Genomic DNA, 17,623 nt, shown 5'->3' on the forward strand with positions numbered 1-17,623 from the left:
TATGACACAACAGAGCGCCCACCTCCCGCCCAGAGGACCTGGGCCCACTCTGGGAAGACTGTCAGCCCACACCAGCAGGGGGCCATGGGTGCAGATGGCAGCATGGCTTTGCACAAGAGGGCCTTGGGAGAGACCTGAGTTAGCCAGCTGCACCCAGCCCCGGGGTCTGATCCAGGGCTGCTCACCGGATCCCGTCTGTACCAGAAACGGGAGCGGGGCCGCTGGACACTGCCGTTCTGCCCCAAAGATTGAAGACAAGCCCCCTTGGCTTTTCAGTTGATGTTTTGTCCTTTCCAGCCCTGGATGGAGCGTAGGGAGCCTTAGTGGGGACCATAGGGAAGCTGGAGGGGCCTCTTTTTCCCTAACGGGAGGAGGCACATTCCACCAGGTCTCAGGCGGTCTTCCCAGTGGGCTATTTAAAGCAAGGCCAAGGGGGTATGTGACGCTTGGTGCCCAATATAGCCAGCAGCTGTCAGGTGACCATGTGGCTTGTGCCCCTCAGTTGCTTTGTAGGGAGCCCTAAGTGTTTCCGGCTGTGGCCTGGGGACAGTGGGTGCTCTGGGCCTGGCTGCTCCCTTGCACCTTCCCGGGTTTGGAGGGAGGAAGGCAGAGGTCTGGTGGGGCTAGTGAGAATCCTCTGTTCTTCCTTCTTTCCATCTCAGGTCCACCAGACTCTTTCCAAAACTGTACCTTCTGCCTGTGAACCAGGGAACCCAACCCCATGCTCGGTCGTGTCATTGGAAGCAGCCAGAGCAAGTGGTGGCTTCCCTTGGCTCCAAGAAGGGGGAAAAATAGCCTTGGCTGCCCGCAGGGCCCTTTTCAGAGGGTGCTGCTGGCTGGCATGGCAGTGAGTGGAGGGGGAAAGCGAGCAGGGCAGAGAGGAAAGCTGGCACAGCTGGAGGAAACATTTCTGTGTGTGGTTCTCTCCTGGCACAGAGAACCTTGCGACAGAGCAGACAGGCATCCTGGAGGCTAGACAGCTGCCACTTGGTACTGAAGCTTCCCTGTTTCCTCCTTGCAAAACTGATACTCCAGCTCCCCCGGCGGAGCGGGTGGGTGTTAGTGACCGATAAGCTAAGCCAGTGTGTCGATAGCTCAGGGCCCCCACAGCTTCTTGCTCTGTCCCTGTTGTTTTGTCAGGGTGGTTTTCAGCCACCCTTGCCCCCAGGGCATTGTTTGAGAAGCAATTAGAATGAATAATAACCTACAGTTGTTGATTTGTGGGGTCCAGAGGCCTGACCAGCAAGGCAGGGATGCCCACGATGCCCGCTTCTGCCTTGGCTCCAACTTGCTGTGGGACGTATATACTGGGACCCTGAGCAGTCCCCGCTTCCCCAGCCCTGTAGTGTTCCAGGACAGGAGGAGGCATTTTCTGCTACTGGTGATTGTCTTGAAGCCCCAGAAGCTGGGCATCACCTTTCTGTCCCAGCTCAGGGACTGCATTCAGGGGACGCCCACCCACCTGTGTCTTCCAGGCACAGAGACTCTCCTCCCCACCTGCCTGGAGCGTCTTGGGGAGTAAGAGCCAACAGAGGTAGCCATGGGCTCACCACTGTGCCCTCCCTCACCCACCTTCCCGCTCAGCATCTGTCTCCACCGTGTGCTACCCATCACTGCAGGACGTGTAGTCTCCCCGGCCACCAACCCAGGCCAAGTCCCAAGGCTGCTGCTGAGCCAAGAACACTTGGACTGGCCTTTGGTTTCCACTTTTCCCTGGATCGTTGTTTTTCTTTCTAAGTAGATATTAGCTTGTTTGCTTTGGGGATAATATCTGGAGGATGGGGAGGGAGACTTTAGCCCTGGCGTGAAGACAGGCAGGCACAAGAAATCAGCATCCGGCCTCGTCCGTTGGGACCCTGCCCAGGAGGGCCATTCTCCATGCTGCCCAAAGACCCACCTTGAAGTCAGCATTACACAGGTGCAGCAGAGGGCCAGCTACCAGGGCGGACCCTGCCCTAGCCTCAGTCTCGCCATCCTTGCCTTTTCCCCCGGGTTTAGAGCCAGGCCCTTGCATTTCTGGTGATTCGCGATTCAGGGAGATTTGGGGCTCAATGGGATCTAAATGGGCCTAGTGAGGAGCACCCGGACAGAGCCCTGAGTTGAGAACACCTGGCAGTGAGTGGCCCAAGCCCCTCACAAGAGATGGCAGCTGCTGCCCTTGTCTAGGACACAAATAGGCAGATCTGCCATGGGTCCTGCCACATCCTAGGAGGTAAGAGATAACTGGGCAGACCCTGCCTAAACCTCTTGGACTGGGGTAAGGCAGGGACAGGGAGGGCTCTGCCTTGTTCCTAGGAAGAGGGCGGCTCAGTAGGCAGGTGATAATTCCCTCCCCGGCCCGGGCAGCCAAATCCCTCATTTAAGCCCCCTGAATAGCAAAAGCTTAAACTAACTTGCAGAGTAAGCGGATGCCCTGGGCCCCTCTGCCTGCTCAGCACACAGGGAGGAAGCCACCCTCGCAGAGGGCTGCAGGCCTATGTCCCCCAGTGCTGGCTCCCAGCCAAAGGAGAGCCCAGGTTTGAACAAGAGGCCATCCAGAGACTGATCAGGTGTGTCCCCCAGGGTAAATCGGGGCCCTCTACCTTTGGGGCGGGGGACCCTTGCTGCTCCGTTTACTTCGTTCCCCCTCATCCGTGGCCACTCACCTGGGAGCTCAGGTGTTGGAGCTGGGGGGCGCCGACTGCAGGTGCTTGGATGCCAGGCAGCCTCCTCGAGCCTCTCCGTGGCCCACCGCCACCTTTCCCTTCCTTGGCAGACACCTCTCTGGTGGCCCTGCTGCTCCCTGAGCGCCTCTTCTGTGCGAACAGCAGAGCGGCAGCTGCTTGTTGCTGCTGACGGCCAGCGCTGTCTCTGCGTCAGCTTTTTTGTTGTTGGTCATCCAGGAGATTCAAGTGTCAGATTACATGGGGCGGCCAGACCGCAGGGGAGCCAGCGCCACTGCTCCAGGACATGGTCAGGGAGTCCCTGCTGGGAACTTGTCCTGGGGAGGTCCCCGCGAGGGCCACTCCCTCCCTTCTTGTTCCTCCTCCTCTCCCTCTCCCTTTCTCTCTCCCCCTCCCTCTCTTCCTCCTGGTAGGTGTCTGCTAAGCCATGCGGGCTGGTCCTGGGTTGTGAGCTGATAAAAGAGGAGGTCGCTCTGGTTCCCTAGCAAAGATGACCCCAGGGAGGTTCCAGCTGAGACGTGGAGTGGGGAGGGAGGGAGGCCCCAAGCACCCAGCTCTTTGGCGTCTACCCCACCCTTAGGAGGGCCTTTGGGCCCCCATCCCATGACCACCCCAACCTGTCCCTTGAGGGACTCCCCAGCTGGTCCCTCCCTCTGGCCTCTCCAGGGAAAGTAGTGGGGGCAGAGACCACCCAAGCAGCCACCCCGCTGGGGGCATCCTGTGGGAGAATTTGGGAGTCCTGAGTGACTTGAGAGTGGCCTGTGCTTGGCCTGCTTGCTGGGGAGGTGCCTCATGCTCCTGGGGCCTGGAGGAAAGTGGACGCTGCTGGTCTCCTTGCCAGAGTGTCTGCTGGGCCATCTCCGCACCCCTGGCTTGGCCGTCAGAAGCAGGCTCTGGAGCCGGCGACGCTTTTTGACATTTGGCTGGTTGTGCCACCGCAGCCAACCAGGCTGTGCCTGGAGCAGCACAAGAGCTGCCCCCGCCCGCATGTGTGAGCTGTCAGTGGAGCCCTTTGAGTGCGAGCACAAAACCCCAGTGAGTCAGGGCTTGGGGGAGGGCAGGGGGATGGAAGCCAACCTTGTGGCCACACCACTTGGATGCCAGAGGCTCCCAGAAGCCAAACAGGCAGCCGCTGTGCAGATGGACTCAGTTGACGGAATGCATTACACGTTGCTTCTAGGAGCGATGGGCATAGTGCCCTCTGGTGGCCGCCTTGGCCTTACAGTCTCGGGTTGTTCAGAGCTGCATTCTCCACTCAGATGAAGGGAAGTCCCTGAGACCAGGCTTCCTAGGGGCTGCGTAACAATCAGATCTTGTCCTTGGAGCCTGCTCTTTAGGGTCTCAGCTGCTTAATGGGTTTCTTGCAGTGCTCTCATTGAGAGGAGTTCTGGTTAGAGCCGCGACACCAGCTATTCATGTCCCTGGGATATGACACCTTGGACAGCTCTGCCCCACCCCACCCTCTGCCACATCTTGTGGCTGGACAGGCCATTTGTAAGGGCTTTGATCCCGGGGCCTCTGTACCTGCCCCCATAACCAACTGCCCCCAACCTAGGGAGTCATAAGAGGGACAGCTAGAGGCTAGCACCCCACAGGAGCCGTGACAGGGCCAGGGCAGTGGAAGATGTGATGAGGACTCTGCCAAGGCTGCATCTCCCCACTGCCTCTCCAGTGACTAGCAGAGATGCCAGCTCTCAAAGCTGTCTGGTTCCTGCCCTCGGGCAGCTCCCCGCCCCAGCTGTGTACACTGGGCTGGGCAGAGAGGCTTGTTGGGGACAACAAGAGGTCACTAAGAGACCAAAGCAGAGCTGAATGCTGAGGTCAGGGAACACCTCCTGCTGTTCCCTCCCTCTCCCACCCCCAGAAAAGGGGGAGGAGTGCTCATGGTAAGAACCCTCGCTGTTCTCCGGCAGGCGCTGGGCTTCAGCGCTGCTTCTCAGCGGCCGGCACACAGCCCTAGGGAACAGCGCTCTTGCACGGTTTCACAGGCGAGCCTGCGTCAGCTTGGAGAGGTCAGATGCTCTCCCCAGGGGGGCAGGGTCAGCGGCAGGGTCTCTGACCCCAGACCCGGAGCTCCTCCCAGGACACAGAGGGGATGGGACCAGAGGACAGGGGCAGGGCCAGAGGAGGGAGTAGTCTATAGAGAAGTTAGAACTGGGGTCACACTCTGGCTCTGCATTCCCCCTGCCCCCATGCGACCTGACTTTGGGAAAGCGCCTTCACCTCACTGTCCTCATCTGTAAAGTGGCAACCGAGATACCTGTGAGGCTCACATGTGAGATGAGAACGCCGTGCTTAGCACAGTGCCGGTCACTGTGCCAGACACAGTCCCAAGCTTAGGGACTGGATGAACTAATGTTTGCCAGGGCCCCTCACCCCTCGCCTCTGCCCTGCTGTCTGCTCCAGGTGCCGCCATGCTGCTATTGCCAAATACTTTGGGGATGCGCCCCCCACCTGCACCAGAGGCTGCGACCACTGCCAGAACCCTGCAGCTGTGCAGAAGCAGCTGGACGCCTTGGAGCAAAGAAGCAGCTGGAGCAAGACCTGCATTGGGCCCTCCCAGAGGAATGGCTTCGACCCTGAGCTCTATGAAGGAGGCCGCAGAGGCTCCAGGGGCTTCAGCAGGTGAGGGGCTATGAAGCCAGGGACCCCCAACCCACTGGAAATAGTCTGGAATTCTCTCCTTGGTGCCAAGGCCAAACCAGAGGCAGCACCATGCCACAGTCCATCCCTCTGCTTTGTGGGCTGCTTGGGGGTCAGGACCTCGGTGCCACCTGAGCTACCAAGGCATCAGGGACATCACTGCCCCTCCAGAGGTGCGGGGGTAGGGCCAAGCCCAGGCCAGGGTTGCTCATGCCTAGCCTGTCCCCTAGATACGATGAAGGCTCTGGAGGCAGTGGTGACGAGGGCAGAGATGAGATGCACAAGCGGGAATGGAACCTCTTCTACCAGAAGCAGATGAGTCTGCGCAAGGTGAGGCATGGGGACTAGGCAGGGTCCCAGGTGGCCTCCTGCTCACACCCTCTCAGCCCTTCCCTGGTGCTGAACTGGGTGCTAGCCTGCAGCGGCCAGGATGCCTCACAGGCCTTTCATGTGATCTTCTAGGGCAAGGACCCCAAGATAGAAGAATTTGTACCCCCAGGTCAGTACAGGAATGTCCACAGGGGCTTGTGAGCTGTTTCCAGGGTGTGGATGGGGGGTGCTTTCTTAGAGGGTTGGGGGCTCGAGAGCAGAAGGTAGAGTGGAAGAACCCACTCCTTCTCCCCCCCAGATGAAGACTGTCCCTTGAAAGAGGCTTCTAGCAGGAAGATCCCCAGGCTCACTGTGAAGGTAAGAGGTGGGCAGCTCCTCACAGCAGCCCCCCAGCCTCGAGGCTTTTGTGACCGGCTTCTCTCCCCGTGTAGGCCCGTGAGCACTGCCTGGGGCTTCTGGAGGAGGCTCTGAGCAGTAACCGCCAGGCCACAGGTGCCACTGATGGGTGAGTGTCCTAGATCGAGGGGCTGGGGAGGGTTCTCCAAGCTCCTGTTCCTTTAGAAACCTCAGGAACCCCGAGCCCCCCTGGCCTGTTTGGATGCCCCCTCCCAAGATGGCGGCCCATCCTACTCCCGGGGATGCAGGGCCCCACACCCCCAGTAGGGGGCAGGCTCGTCCGTAACTGAGGGGCTGCAGGTTTCCCGGAGAATCCAGTTCCCAGTCTCTGTGCCCCTCACCTGCTGACGCCCCTGTAGCCTCTGTGGCCATTCCCAAAAGGCCCCAAACCATCCCCAGGGTCCCCAGGGAGAATCCAACAAGAGCTCAACAGGGAGAAGGCTCAGGCCTGCCTGACACCTCACAATCATTTCTACCCTCAGACTTGATCTCCGGGCCACGGCTGTGGAGCTGGAACATGAGACATTCCAACACGCCAAGGCAGCCAACCTGTACAAGGCCAGCGTGCTGAAGAAGGTGGGCCCCGGGCGGGGCGGGGCGGGGCACGCTCACGGGCCAGGGTGAGGGAGGCGCACCCCCCGCCCCGCCCCCAGGTAGCCCAGAACCCACCCCCACCCAAGAAGCCACTTGTCGGGAGTGGGGGTGGAATCCGACTTCCCTTCTTTGCCAGCCGGAGGTATCTCTAGCCAATCCCATGAGGAATAGACCTTGTCCCGTGTCCAGCTGCCTGTAGCCACTGGCCACAGAAACCCACCTGTGGAAAGCCTGGGTCGGGGACTGTCAGGAGCTAGTGGGCATCATGGCGTGCCTGCCTGTCCCCGCCCCAGGTGGCTAAGATCCACAGAGCCTCCAAGGACGGGCAGCTGTACGACGTGGGAGGCAGTGCCAAGAGCTGCAGTGCCCCGGCCGAGCCCCCAGAGCCCACTGAGTATGACATCCCGCCGGCCTCCCAGGTGTACTCGGTGAGCAGGGCCCTGGCATCCACCCCAGACCCGGGTCCGGGAAAGGCACCACTTCCCTGCGCCCTCAGCTAGGGCCCAGTGTCTTGCCCTCTCCTGGCGTGACAGCCTTGGTCCGAGGGTGGCCCAGGGCTTCCCTGCTCTGCCAGCTGTACCCTCCGGCCCCACAGCGTTTCTCCCATCTGCCTTACCCCCACGCGGTGTCGCGCCTGGCTTTCTGTCCCCCACTCACAAGAGCCCACCAGCGCGGCCATACCTGGACCAGCCAGTAAGTGCCCTCGAGGGGGCCCGGTGGTCAGAACCCTCTCTCCTCCTCACAGCTCAAACCCAAGCGGGTGGGAGCTGGGTTCCCCAAAGGCTCCTGCCAGTTCCAGACGGCCACAGAGCTGATGGAGAAGACGCTGGCCAAGGGGGAAGCCCCCCAGCCTGTGCCGGGAGGAGAGCAGGAGCCCCCGGGCCGGCCCTGTGACCTCCAGGGTGAGGACAGCAGTGAGCCCAACCCTAGGCTCAGAGGAGAGGCCCCCAGAAGCAGTGCTCACTGTGGGGGCCCCTCCCCCAAGAAGAAGGCGAAAGGCCCCTCTAGGGGCAGTGCCATTGCCAAGACCAGGGCCAACAAGAAGCAGCAGCTCCTAGCCACTGCGGCTTGCAAGGATTCTCAGAGCATCACCCGCTTCTTCTGCCAAGGGGCCGAGAGCCCGGCTCCACGCACTTCAGCCCCAGGGGCGAAAGGTGCCAGCCCCTCCTGTGAGGGGGTGCGGGGACCGCCAGCCGTGACCCCAGAGAAGTGCACAGGGGAGGAGGACGGAGCCCCGGGGCATCTGGCTGCCTGCGCCCAGACGAAGGAGCGCACCAGGTTGGGGCCAAGGTAAGGGAACAGGTAGTCTTGGAACCCTCTGGAATTCCCTTTGCTAACCAGGCCTCTGAAGCTCGGGGCCCTTCCTACCGTGGGCTCTGCGGGGCTGCTTGAGCCGAGGGCACAGCTAGTACCTAGGGCTCTGACACTGCTTTCCCCTCTGCCAGTGCCCGCCCTCTCAGAGACCAGGGGCCCCCTGAAGGCCAACCTACCCTCACAAAGGAGACACAGAGGGGCAAGCGGCCCAGACCCCTGCAGGTATTGACCGGGATGAGGCGACGGCAGGAGGGAGGAGGCCTGCGGACCGGACTGGTCTCTGATCCGCTCTGGATTAGGGGTTTGGGGAATATCATCTTTTCACATCCCAGGGGCAGTTGGGATGGGCTGAAGGGAGCCAGCAGGTGCTGTGGCTCATTCTTCCAGAAGGAGGGGAAGGGCCAGTGACAGGGAGCCCAAGAGTGACCCTCCACTATGGCCCTGCCCAGGAGAACCCAGAGAGCCAGGCTCAGAAGAGGCCTCGCCCCTCAGCCAGTGCCTCCGTCTTAGCTGAGGCCCGGCACAATATCTCGGCCAGTGATCAGGGCGCTGTGAATGCCACGGCCCAAGCCTCCCACCAGCTCCCACCTCCTGGCATCTCCTTGAAGGTGGCTGCGAACATCGTGGTCCAGTGCCTAACCCCTTTCTACAAGGAGGGCAAGTTTGCATCCAAGGTAGGGCAGGTGTCCCTGGGCAGTGGGAGCACAGGGAGCGTGAGCCGCAGTGGGGACGCAGGCTAGTGCTGAGGCCAGCTGCCCCCTCCCTTGGCATGCCTTGACCTTGGGTCACGGCTGTAGGTTGTGGGGGGCAGGGGCAGGGCAGGGGCCGTGCTCCTTCTTCCTCTTCACCCTCTGCCCCCAGGAATTGTTTAAAGCCTTTGCCCGCCACCTGTCGCACTCCTTAACGCAGAAGCCCTGTCCTGGGAGGAGCGGTAAGTGCCAGCACTGCCGGGCCTGGAGGCCCCTGGGGGGCTCTGCAGGGAGGAGACTGGCCCTCACATTCCCCTGCCCCGAATCTGCAGTGAAGGAAGAGGCCCAGAACCTCATCAGGCGGTTTTTCCATGGCCGGGCCCGGTGCGAGCGTGAAACTGACTGGCACGGCCTATGTGACCCACAGAGATGAGAGATGACTGACCGCTGCCCAGCAGGGCCAGTGTGCTCCCCCGGACTCTGCCGGAGCCAGCCTCGGCCTGACTCAGGCTGGGGGAGGTAGCCAGGCTTGCTGCTGCCAAGGGCTTCGTCTCTTCTCAGGGTCTTTCCCCTTTTCAACCACATGTTGCTGCGGAGGTGGCCCTGGACACCTCCCGCATCAGGGTTAGAGGCCAGAGGTCAGCCCACCTTCCTTTCTTCTGCCTCTCCTGGCCCTCATGGCTGGATTTTCTGAGCCAGACCCCAGATCAGAAGGAGGCAGGTGGTGTGGCTGCTGCCAGGGGAACAGGAGGAAGAAATGGTCCCTTCACCTCCAGCACTTGAGTTGTGAGCCGGGGTGAGGTGCCCCCGTACGAGGCATTGGGGTCTCCTCAGGAAGAGCCCTGGGGCCCAGGTGCAGAGGGGCAGCGGCCAGGCCCGGCTCCCTCTCGGCTTCTGGTCAGGAAGGCCGGGCCGTACCAAGACGTTTGCTAGAGGAATAAAGTCCTGTTTGTCCCAACACGTGTGCGCGGACACGGCCCTTTTCTCTAAGGAGTTTTATTTCCTCGGCAGCTGCTTCTCCCAGGTCAGGGCTGTGCTGATGCTGGGTCAGGGCCGGGGCCAGGTGGGCGTCTCCCCCAGACTGGGCAACACCAGAGGCCCACGCCACGTTCCTGCAGCTCCCCCAAACCCACCCCCCAGAACAAGTCTCGCTGTTCCCCTTCCAAGCTGATGTCACTGTAGCAGCCGCTGCCTCATGGCCTCCCCCTGGGCCAGCCAGACTGTGCTGCGGCAGGTCCCCAAAAAGCCAAGCCATGAAGTCCAAACCAAAGAGAACTGACGGCCTCCAAGGGAGACTGTCCACCGGAGACTTGAGCCGGGGCGGGGCCTCTTCCTCCTCCCCGCCCCTCCACTCCTCTTCTCGGGCGTGGCTAGCCACTAAGCGGGAGCGTTGCTGCTGTCCAGCAGGAAGGTGATGGTGTGCCGCAGCTCCTGGGCCTTCCCCGGGCGCAGGCATGTGAGGACGGGCTCCCCAGCCAGCCCCCACCCCTGTGCCTGCCCATCCCACTGGGCATGCCAGGCCTGGGCGAGGCACTCGCCCGCTTCCCAGGGTAGTTAGAGGCCCTGGCCACTCACCTGTGGCAGCTCAAGCCAGATAGTCCGTGGGCTGTCAGCTGAGCCATAGCTGAGCTCCAGGCCAGGGGGCCCTCCTGCCTCCCGGGGGCTCAGCAGGTGGAGCCGATGTAGGTCGCTCAGGGCGATAGTGCAGAACAGTGTCTGAGGGCAGCAGAGACACAGCTTGGCCCTCCTCTCAGGGGAGGGGTCAGTGTGGGTGGTGAGCGGAACAGCCCAAGGGTGCCCAGGAACACACTGGGACAGGAGCTTGGCCCACCTGGGAGCCGGGGTCCATGAGAATGAGGTGCTGACGGTTCAGCCCCAGGAAGCTGGGGCCGGGCAGGGCCAGCTGGCTCACTCGAAGCACCACGTAGACAGTGTAGCCAAAGAGAGGCAGCTGGCTCACGGCCTCTGGGGACGGAGAGGTGAGCCGGGGGTCCTGGCCACTGGGGCCCTGAGACAGGGCAGGCGGCAAAGCTTCCCCAGCCCCTCCACCCTTACCCCTTCCCTCCTGTGCCGCCCACCCGCCTCCGCCCCAGCAGCCCCCTTGCCCCAGACCCACCGATAAAGCTGATCTGTGCTTCCTGGGAGCTGCACCCTTGCAGCTGCCTCAGCTCCTGGCCTGTCAGGCTCTTTATGGTGGCCATGCTCCCCTGCCATTGCAGTGGATTCGGCAAGTAAGCCAGCAGGTCTTGCCTAGGACACAGCAGGTCAGTCAAGGCTGGGCATATAGCAGGTGCTAAGAAAATGAACCAGTGGCTACTGTGGGTGAGACTGGGGATCCAGACACACAAGTGAGGCGAGGCCCCTGCCCTTGAGAAGCTGGGGATGGGGAGAACAGGTGCACACAGCCTCCAATGCTCCAGGCCCATCTGGTTAGGACCAAGAACAGTATAGTCGAGTGGCCTTGACATTGGAGGAGGGCTGCGGGGTAGTGGGCTGAAGGAGAGGCTCTTGGGGTGGGTGCCTACCTCAGCACCAGGAGGGATAAGAGAAGTGACGGTGTTGGGGCCACGCTCACTTACTCTGAAGGGGGGTCCTTGTGGGCCCCGCTGAGGAGCTGGAGGGCAGCTAGCCTGGCAACTTGGGCATCTGCCTGGGCGCTGACCAACAGCTTCCCTTCCAGGTAGTCCCGCTGCACCTGAGAGGGCAGAGCAGTGAGGGGCAGCTGTGCCCAAAAGCCCCGCCCATGCCTGCCCACATCACTTCTCCTTGGGGGGAGGGAGGCTTGGCGATGCCCGCCCCGGTGGGGCTGACCTGGCTGTAGTGGGTGTTGATGTAGGCGAGGTTGTCAAAATGCAGCCGGGTCTCCCAGCTGAGCCGCCGGCTGTGCAGGCTCATGTCCTCGTCCACCACGCTGTTGATATACTCGTGGGGCCGCAGGGGCCGCACCGGCTTGCCTGCGTGGGGAGCCTAGGTTCATAGCCCCGCCCACGGCCCTGCCACCCCAGCATGAGGCCGCCTCGCTCACGGGCCCCAAGGAGGACCTGGCAGGGAAGCTGCCGCTCTGAATCCAGCCTGGCAAGGTGGCTCACCTTCGCCTTTGACAAGGAAGAGGGCGAATTCCTGCACTTCCTCGGGGTCCATGATCCCCATCTTCTCGCATAGCTCCTCCAGCACTTCTGCGGCCACCTGGGCATGTGGACATGCCATGATGCTGGGAGCTTGGGAGTGTCCCCGGAACTGACGCCCACAGCTTCCCTGCCTCTTCCCAGCCCCTCTGGTGGCCTTGTGCTCACCGTGAAAGTGTGGATTTTGGTCTTGTAATGCACGTCCCCGGGCAGATGAATTAGAAGCAGGTAGGCCATTTTTCCTTTCTGCCAGGCATGTGGTAGAGTCAGCCCACCGGTGGGTGGACAGAGGCCCCAGTTCCCCCCACCGAGGGAGTACCCCTAGTACCAGGAAAGCCTTCATTTCACCCGGATAGGGCAGCCGCCGGCGCCCTCCATATTTGACCGAGCGCTGGAGATGCTCCTGGCTGCTCCGGGCCAGCTCTGCAGAGAGGAGCCAGGCTGGGGTCACGAGCACCTCCAAACCCCTCCCCAGGCAGAGGAGACCCTAACCTGGAAGCCCCTCCCATAGGCACCTTGACTCTGGCCTGAATCCTGCAGAAACTTGGTCAGGTAGGGCATCAGCGTGATCGACGGGATGAAGAAGCCAGTGAGGAGGCTGAGGAACTTCCAGCCTCGGGCACAGAGTTCCCTGCAGGGCAGAGAGCCTGGGCTCAGGCTGCCAGGCCGCAGCAGCAGGCTGCCTTCCGCCCTCCCCGCCAGCCCCCCACACTCACGGCTGGGGGTGTCCCGTGACCTGCTTGATGACCTGGCAGTAAATCTCGTCCCTGAGGTTCTCCTCTCGGCACAGCTGTGGGGACAGGATGGGCAGGTGGGCAGGGCGGGGGCAGTGGGGCTGGGCAGAGCTGTAGTGTGATAGAGTGAGGGATGGCGTGGGATCTGAAGTCAGGGAAATCCTGCTGGGGGCCGGGGGCCATCTCTGGGTCTTTGTTTCACTCAGCTTGACTGTATCTGCCCAGCTCGTCGTCACAGATCACCGCTTCTAGGTCTTCTCCCTTCCCTGGTCCCTCCGTCTTGGCATCTCTCCTGGCAACCCTTGTTCCTGGACTGCTAAGGGCTGCAGTGCCCTTGGGCCCCTGTCTGCCCTCTCTCCCCGATGCTCTTAGCCGCTTCCATCTGCCGGTGACCCCGGTGTCTGCCTCCAGTCCAGACTTCTCCCTTGGACCCCAGGCCCTGCACTTGGAAGTCTGGGACTTCAGGCTTCATATGTCTGAAATTCCTTCACCAGCCGGGACCCGCTCCTCCCTCAGACTTCCTCATCAAAAACATTCATTGCTCTGGCCAAGGACTTGGTGGCATCCTCGGCCGCTCCCTCACGCTCCGCATGCAGTTCCTTGGAAACCCGCTGTTCTGAGTCTTCTCTCTGCTGCCACCTCTAGGCCTGTGTCGGTGCCACCTCTCAGCCGGGATCCTTGCCATTACCTTTTGCCCTTATGCCTCCAGAATAGCAAGCAACAGCCAGAGCGACTCCAGGAAACAAAAGCCACATCTCTCTTCAAAAACCCTCCAGTGATTTCCTATCTCTCTTGAAAAAAATCAAAGTCCTGACAACAGTCTGAAAAGCCTGCTGTGACCTGGAGCCCAGCACCTCCCAGGCCGTATTCTCCACTCTCCCGCTAGCTCTCCGGGCTCCAGCTGGCCCTGCTGGTGCTGAGGGTCACCCTCTCATCAGGACTGTCACTCCTGCCTCTCTCTATGTCCATATGGGCTGCCCCCCATGCACACATGCCTCACTCCCTGGCTTCCTTCAGACCTCTGCTCCAGCGTCATCGTGTCACCAAGCCCTCCGTACTCAGCAGCCCTTTGCCTGCTTTGCTCCCCACAGCACTTTTCGCTCCCAGACGTGGCTTACTGACCGTCTCCTCCCACTGGCTTGTAAGCTCTGCGGGCACTTAGCCTGCTTGGCTCACCGCCACGCCCCCGGCACACAGTATTTGCTCAATGAACACTTCTGGGTGATTTGAATGAATAGTGACCAAAGGAAGGGAGAGCCCATCGAGGCCCAGGCAGGAGGACAGGAAGGCAGCCTAAGGGCTCCCAGCATCTCTCCCAGCTTCCAGCGCACACAGGTCCTGCTTGCTTACCTTCAGCAGCTCGTAGAGGAGAGCCATGTCGTCCTTGTCCCGGGGCTTAGCCTGGTCCCCCATAAACTGCATCAGAGCTGCAGGCAGGATGAGAAGCATGGGAAGCTGGGCTGGGTACCTGGCCTTGGCTCATGCTGTCACCACACAGGGCCTTCCCCTGCCATCTCATGCCTCGCTCTCAATATGTGTGTAAGCCAGGTAGAGCGGCAGCCTCGGCTTTACTGATGGGAAACAAGGCTCGGAGAGATTCTGTGGGTGCCTGTAGCCCCACGCAGTGCCCAGTGAGCTGGGCCCACCTCTGCCTTCCAGCCCAGAAGCCATACAACCTACAACCCCTCAGGCAGAAGTAGAAGTGGGTGAGGGCTGTGGGGATGTAGGAACCACCAGTGTGCTGCCCTGAGTTGGCAAAGTCAAGGAGAGAAGGCGACCAGGCGCCTAGGTCCAAGGCACCGCAGACATGGGGACCCAGGATGGCCACTCACTCCGGAAGCTTTCCACAGCCTGCCTGTTCATGTCCTCATCACTGAGGCTGATGAGCGATTCCTGGATGGGAGCCTGTAGCCAAAGAGGCTGGGCTGTGAGTCTGGGGTCCATGGGGACCAGAAGGCAGGTCCATTGGCCTGACTCTTCCCCAGCTGCCCCCCTACCTTGGTGTACTGCACCAGGCTGGCCATGGCCTTTTCTGTAGCACCTCCCTCTGTCTGGTCCAGCCTGAAGGGACAGAGAGGACGGCCCTGCTCACTCGGTCCTCCTGCCACAACCCAGGCTATGTAGGGAGGGTGCTAAGAGCACTGGCCTGGTGGCTCTGAGCGGGGAGGCCCACTTCAGGGAGACTGGGGACAGACAGGCACAGGGGAGGGCCCAGGGCACTCACAAGGTCTGGGGCTTCCGGAAGTATTGCAGGGCAAACTCCTGCATGGTGTAGTTGTGGGAGACAGAGGCCATAGAGAAGGGCAGGCTGGAGATCTCTGAGTCACTGTGTGTCTGGCTCCAGGAGTGGACAGGACCCTGGGAGCACAGGAGACCTGGTGCCACCCGAGCACCCACTGGCCTGCCCAGAGGCCCTGACCCCAGCACCCCCCACCCTTACCTCCGCCCCGAGCAGCTGCAGTGAGCACACCACCAGAAGTCAGGAAAGTCAAGAGCTTTTTATTGCATATTTTCTATGGCAGCACTGAACTAAGTGCCACTAGAGACACACAGGGGGCAGACAGTGCAGCCCCTGCCCTCAGGGAGTTCGCAGTCTTGCTGGGGTGACAAGGCAAGAAATCGAGATTGGGCAGAGGGGCAGCAACAGACCAAGCTCTCCCACCGAGCGCCAGGGTGGTCCTCGCTGCTCTGGGCCAATCGAGCCCTTTCTTTCCTCGAGTCCTAGTCAGGCCTGGCTTCCACCTCTCCCGTCTTCCTCACCTCCAACGTGCTGTCACACTGAGCCAGCCCGGGCTCTCTGCGCTGCGGCCGACTCTTGTGCTGGCCCGTCCTCGGCTCCGGCGAGAAGGAAAAGTCTGGAGCAGCAGCAGGCTGCACCATGTTGGCAGGAAAGAGTCCGGAACGGCCCCCGGTGGAGCCGAACTGCCAGCCTGGAAGGCATCCGAGGATGGTGCCTCACCCCCTCAGCCCCTCTGCCCGTCAGAGGCTCCGCCACGTGCTGCCCGCCCTGTGTCAGTGCCCTGCTTGCCCTTGGAGATACCTGGCTCCAGAGAGGCCATTGGCACCAGCTTGATGAGGTCCCCACGGTGGAAGCTGAGGAGGCTCCCGTCATCAGTGATGTAGCTTCGCAGGGCGACAACGTAGCCGGAGTCCTACAGCCAGCGGGGTGAGTGGGCCTGTCCTGCCCGCCCCACCTGCTCCCCACTCCGTTGGCCTCTTTTTCACCTGAGCACCCCAGAGTTCCAGGGACCCAGCCAGAACTCCCAGCCCCACCCCAGGCAGCTCGAGGGGACTTGGCTGACAGCCCTGAGACCAAGCAACCCAGACGGGGTGCCATGCAGCATCAGTGGAGACCCCCCACCTGGCCCCCCACCTGGCCCATGCTTGCCTTCTTGAGCTCACTCAGGAACAGCTCAACCATGGCCTTGATGGCACTCGCCCGGGCTGTGTGCAGCACCAGCTGCTCATTCTTAAGTGACAGCTCCAGAGTGGAGCTGCCCCGGCACTCCAAGCCCAGCACCTCAGCAAAACTGTGCACAGGGCGGGAGCGTGAGCTGGGGGCCATCGCGCCATCCCCCACCCTCACAGCCCAGGCTCACCTATATGAGCAGAGAATCTTCAGCTGATTGGGGTGGAAGCTGGGGCTCCGGGTCACCTTGAGCAGTCTCAGCCCACGGTGGGACACACCCAGCAGCTGCACATCGCTGCCACTCTCGCCCTGCCCGGAAGGTGGGGTCAGAAACAGGCCGCTGGGTCCCCTCCACCGTCCAAGATGCCCCAGGGCTGCTCAGGGCCATTGCTGTTCTTTGTCCTTCCACTGGGGCGCACCCACCCCCAGCTCTCATCCCTGCTGCAGAAGGCCCAAGCTGAGTGCTGGGATCCGGACTGAGGTGCCGTCATCCCCAGCCCTGCCCCGCCGCTCACTGACCGAGACGGGGAAGATGCGGGAGAAGTAATTGGCCCAGTTGTCCCTGGCCGCCATCACGATGCGCTTCTTGACGCTGTCCTCAGTGGTGACAAGCGAGTCCAGGCCCACCTCCAAGTCTCCTGCAGGCAGGCATGGCCCCAGATGGTCCTCGGGCTCCCTCCCGGCAGGCCCAGCCCCCCGCGCACCCCAGTACCCTGACCGCAGGATCCCTGGACTCTACCCAGCAGGTCTTTCATTTTGTGCCGCTCGTCCTGGGAGATCCGGATGCAGGACTCGGCAAAGGTGTCCCTCAGGATCTGGGGGCAGAGCCAGGGGGTCACCACCAGGTCCTGAGGCCAGAGCCCACCGCGGAAGCAGCCACAGGGCGAGAGCCCGCGGGTGTAGGCAGAGCAGGGAGGGGAGCGGGCTCTCCAAGCCTAGGCTTCCAACTGCCTGCTGCTCCTTGGTCAGCGGAGACAAGCTCCCCTGAAGAAGCAGAACTTGGGGGAGACTACTGTAGATTTGGGGGGACAGGCACGACCCTGGGAACATCCAGAGGTGGCAAAGGAACAAGCACCAGTGAGTGAGTGAGTGCCTGCGGTGTGCGGGCGCCTGTACTGGGTGCTGTATACGCCTTAGTTTTAATCCTCGGTATAGGCCGATAATAGTCCTAACTCGCAGGGACGTTATAAAGGAGGGCAGGGCTTGAAACACAGCGAGTGCCCCCTGAGTGCTGGCTGTCCCCCTGCCCCTCCGCTGGCAGCAGTGGGGCCTGGGTGTGGGGGCACTCTGTCTGTACATGTCACAGGTGGGCCGGGCTCTCACCTGCTCACAGAGGAGCCTGAGGCTGTAGGGATGGCTGAAGTTCTCCCGGGGGTAGAAAACCTGGAAGAAGGCATGGGAGAGAGAGAGTGGGCATGGCGCCCCTGCCCAGCCCCCTCCCGTCCCGCTCCCTTCCGCCAGGCCTGAGGAGGTGGGCAGCGGAGGAGGTGTTTGTATGTGGGCAGCCCCCACAGCTTGCCGCCCGCTCCCCAGCCCGAAGAGAGATCAGGCCCCCGTGCCCACCTCCTTGCGCAGGAACAGCCTCCAGGGCACACTGGTGTAGGAGAAGCACACGCTGGCCGAGGGCACAAGCAGCTGGGTGCAGATCCCCTGGTCCCCCATGGGCTCCATCCGGCCTGGCAGAGGGAGGGGCCAGGAGCACCAGGTGAGGAGCGGCCAGAGCAGG

General features: G+C 61.8%; 4 protein-coding genes across 4 annotated transcripts in view; 1 reads left to right on the plus strand and 3 right to left on the minus strand.

Annotated features, from left to right (window-relative positions):
* Positions 1-2,771, minus strand: part of SMIM6 (small integral membrane protein 6) — a 14,840-nt gene extending 12,069 nt beyond the window's left edge. Inside the window, exon 1 of the mRNA XM_025047002.1 lies at positions 2,646-2,771. The gene's annotated coding sequence lies outside the window, so the exon portion shown is untranslated. The remainder of the gene's footprint in view (positions 1-2,645) is intronic.
* SMIM5 (small integral membrane protein 5) overlaps positions 1-2,772 on the minus strand; it is a 7,623-nt gene extending 4,851 nt beyond the window's left edge. Inside the window, exon 1 of the mRNA XM_006912219.3 lies at positions 2,646-2,772. The gene's annotated coding sequence lies outside the window, so the exon portion shown is untranslated. The remainder of the gene's footprint in view (positions 1-2,645) is intronic.
* The window catches only part of RECQL5 (RecQ like helicase 5), a 34,194-nt gene extending 24,605 nt beyond the window's left edge, over positions 1-9,589 (plus strand). The window contains exons 9-20 of the mRNA XM_006912221.3: positions 5,070-5,288; positions 5,537-5,636; positions 5,769-5,805; positions 5,935-5,993; positions 6,068-6,141; positions 6,515-6,608; positions 6,920-7,054; positions 7,372-7,916; positions 8,072-8,162; positions 8,390-8,614; positions 8,802-8,871; positions 8,962-9,589. Coding sequence (XP_006912283.1) covers positions 5,070-5,288; positions 5,537-5,636; positions 5,769-5,805; positions 5,935-5,993; positions 6,068-6,141; positions 6,515-6,608; positions 6,920-7,054; positions 7,372-7,916; positions 8,072-8,162; positions 8,390-8,614; positions 8,802-8,871; positions 8,962-9,062 — 1,750 coding nt within the window. The 3' untranslated portion in view covers positions 9,063-9,589. The remainder of the gene's footprint in view (positions 1-5,069; positions 5,289-5,536; positions 5,637-5,768; positions 5,806-5,934; positions 5,994-6,067; positions 6,142-6,514; positions 6,609-6,919; positions 7,055-7,371; positions 7,917-8,071; positions 8,163-8,389; positions 8,615-8,801; positions 8,872-8,961) is intronic.
* Positions 9,590-9,713: 124 nt separating this feature from the next.
* MYO15B (myosin XVB) overlaps positions 9,714-17,623 on the minus strand; it is a 27,814-nt gene continuing 19,904 nt past the window's right edge. Inside the window, 23 exon segments of the mRNA XM_015589608.2 lie at positions 9,714-10,066; positions 10,205-10,345; positions 10,461-10,594; positions 10,746-10,879; positions 11,209-11,324; positions 11,441-11,583; positions 11,719-11,815; positions 11,923-12,000; positions 12,083-12,177; positions 12,270-12,385; positions 12,471-12,544; positions 13,839-13,915; positions 14,321-14,393; positions 14,486-14,549; positions 14,713-14,846; positions 15,249-15,418; positions 15,529-15,640; positions 15,877-16,018; positions 16,088-16,206; positions 16,417-16,535; positions 16,637-16,712; positions 17,221-17,280; positions 17,461-17,573. Coding sequence (XP_015445094.1) covers positions 10,007-10,066; positions 10,205-10,345; positions 10,461-10,594; positions 10,746-10,879; positions 11,209-11,324; positions 11,441-11,583; positions 11,719-11,815; positions 11,923-12,000; positions 12,083-12,177; positions 12,270-12,385; positions 12,471-12,544; positions 13,839-13,915; positions 14,321-14,393; positions 14,486-14,549; positions 14,713-14,846; positions 15,249-15,418; positions 15,529-15,640; positions 15,877-16,018; positions 16,088-16,206; positions 16,417-16,535; positions 16,637-16,712; positions 17,221-17,280; positions 17,461-17,573 — 2,447 coding nt within the window. The 3' untranslated portion in view covers positions 9,714-10,006.

Source organism: Pteropus alecto, unplaced genomic scaffold (assembly GCF_000325575.1).
Source record: "Pteropus alecto unplaced genomic scaffold, ASM32557v1 scaffold134, whole genome shotgun sequence".
Classification (NCBI taxonomy): domain Eukaryota; kingdom Metazoa; phylum Chordata; class Mammalia; order Chiroptera; family Pteropodidae; genus Pteropus; species Pteropus alecto.